Source organism: Rutidosis leptorrhynchoides, chromosome 3, assembly GCF_046630445.1.
Source record: "Rutidosis leptorrhynchoides isolate AG116_Rl617_1_P2 chromosome 3, CSIRO_AGI_Rlap_v1, whole genome shotgun sequence".
In the NCBI taxonomy this organism is placed as follows: Eukaryota; Viridiplantae; Streptophyta; class Magnoliopsida; order Asterales; family Asteraceae; genus Rutidosis; species Rutidosis leptorrhynchoides.
This window is the reverse complement of record NC_092335.1, coordinates 689057727-689060099: the sequence shown is the minus strand read 5'-3', so window position 1 is coordinate 689060099 and position 2373 is coordinate 689057727. Positions and strand designations below refer to the sequence as shown.

General features: G+C 31.2%; 1 protein-coding gene across 1 annotated transcript; it reads left to right on the top strand.

Annotated features, from left to right (window-relative positions):
- The first annotated feature begins 728 nt into the window (after window positions 1–728).
- LOC139902725 (non-specific lipid-transfer protein 1-like) lies at window positions 729–1082 on the top strand. Its single transcript, XM_071885330.1, has one exon. It carries the CDS (start codon window positions 729–731, stop codon window positions 1080–1082), a length of 354 nt encoding a protein of 117 aa, XP_071741431.1.
- Window positions 1083–2373: the final 1291 nt, after the last annotated feature.

Below are 2373 nucleotides of genomic sequence, written 5' to 3'. Positions count from 1 at the left end.
AATTGGCTATCTTCAATTAGAAAGAAAGCTAACGAATCCGTTCCTGTGTGTGTTTTTGTTACGTTTAGTTACTTAATTATGAGATTCTTATTGGAAATTCAAACAAAATTATGTAATTATATAATGTACGTAATAATTCTATAATAGTATAAAGAATTTAATATATATCAATTTTTTTTTTCGAACTAACTTCAAGCCAATGGTTTTAAATTTTAATATATCAATAAAAAAGTGAGTTTTTTTTTTTGCAATATACAGAAGAGGAATTTTATATTGCAATGTATTCAGCTGAAATTAAGCATTATGTTGTTGTAATCCGAAAGGTGTGATATACAACTTTTGTTATTACACGTTTTACCTAATCTACGTGTTTTAGTTCATTAAAATGCCCTTCTCAAAACTATAGATTTTTTTAAAGGCCAAAAACTTTATAAAATGCCCTTCTCAAAACTATAATTTAGTGGAGTAGTATTTAATTGGATTTTTTTTAATAAATACCATTAATTATATAAAACGACTACTGCGTATAATAAAATATCACTAGTTAGTCCAAAGTAATTCTATAATCATGATACAACTTTATAATTAGAATCCTAGACGCACAAAGTCACAAATACAAGTTTGTTGTCACAACTCTTTTCACACAAAATAAGGAACACCCCACTATATCTAACCCTTCAACTCATACAAAACCTAATTTACTATCAAGCACGAACATTAGAACATCAATGGCAATTGGAGCAAAGGCTGTATTGTTGTCTGTACTCGTTGCCATGGTGGCAGCAATCGTCCCTCGTTCAACGGAGAGTGTGGTGACTTGCCAATTGGTGATAACTTCTCTAACTCCATGCGTTACTTTCCTTGTTAAAGGAGGTCAAGTGCCTCAAAAATGTTGTGACGGTGTGAAGTCATTGTACAAGGATGCGGACACCACTACTGACCGCCAAACAGCTTGTCGATGTTTGGAGGAAACCGCTAACATGGTTCACGGTCTTAATATGAACTATGCCAATGATCTCCCTGGAAAATGCGACGTTCATATCCCTTACAAGATTAGTCGTAATTTAAACTGCTCTACGTAATGATCTTACTTAATTTCACTAGCATTATTATTACTATGCCTAAAACTATGTTTTCGATTTTTATTTAAAGCTTGCAAATCTTTTGAGACATACACAAATGTTCACAGGTTTTTAAGTTTAAATTTAGAAAAGACAAAATTACGCGCGTCGTCCCTGAACTTGTTTCCAGCCTTCTCAAGTCATCCTGATTCTTTTTTTTTGCTTGCGTCATCTCTGTTCTTCTAAAATATAACATAGGTCGTCCTTCTGTATACATTCCGTCCAATATCTCCATTAAAGTCAATCATGTGCGAATCATGTGAGGGTATTTTAGTCTTTTAATAACTTGAGGGATGACGAGCGTAATTTTGTCTAATAATAATAATAATAATTTGAGGGACGACGCACGTAATTTTATTTAATAATAATAATAATAATAATAATAATAATAATAATAATAATAATAATAATAATAATAATAATAATAATTGTTATAATAATAATAATAATAATAATAATAATAATAATAATAATAATAATAATAATAATAATAATAATAATTATTATTATTATTATTATTATTATTATTATTATTATTATTATTATTATTATTATTATTATTATTATTATTATTATTATTATTATTATTATTATGTGCTTATTATTATTGGGGCAAAATCCATAAAAAGGTAACATGTTATACCACTTTTCCTACTTTAGGTAATATATTTCATTTCGCTATAAAAAAGGAGTGTATTTTCGAAAGTTAATCAAAAGAGGGGTATCGTAAACTTTTGTTAACTTTCTCAGTTAAATGTCAACTTTGCATAACATGTCAAGTACTTTAGCAACCAACGTTTTCAAATCGCGATTTAGACGCACGTTTTTTATGCGCGAATCTGAAACGCGTTTTCGAAGTGCATTTTCGATGTGCGTTTTCGACACGCAATTTCGACGCGCGTTTTTAACGCGCGTTTTCGAGGTGTGTTTTTCGACACACGATTTCGACGCGCGTTTTCGAGGCGTGTTTTTTCGACACGCGATTTTCTGCGTGTTTTCCGAGACGCGCGAAAAACACGCATCGAAAACGCACATCGAAATCGCGTGTCGAAAAACACGCCTCGAAAACGCGCGTCGAAATCGTGTGTCGAAAAACACACCTCTAAAACATGCGTCGAAATTGCGTGTCGAAAATGCGCCTCGAAAACTCGTTTCGGATTCGCGCATCGAAAACGTGCGTCGAAGTCACGATTTGAAAACGTTGGTCGATAATAATAATAATAATAATAATAATAATAATAATAATATTATT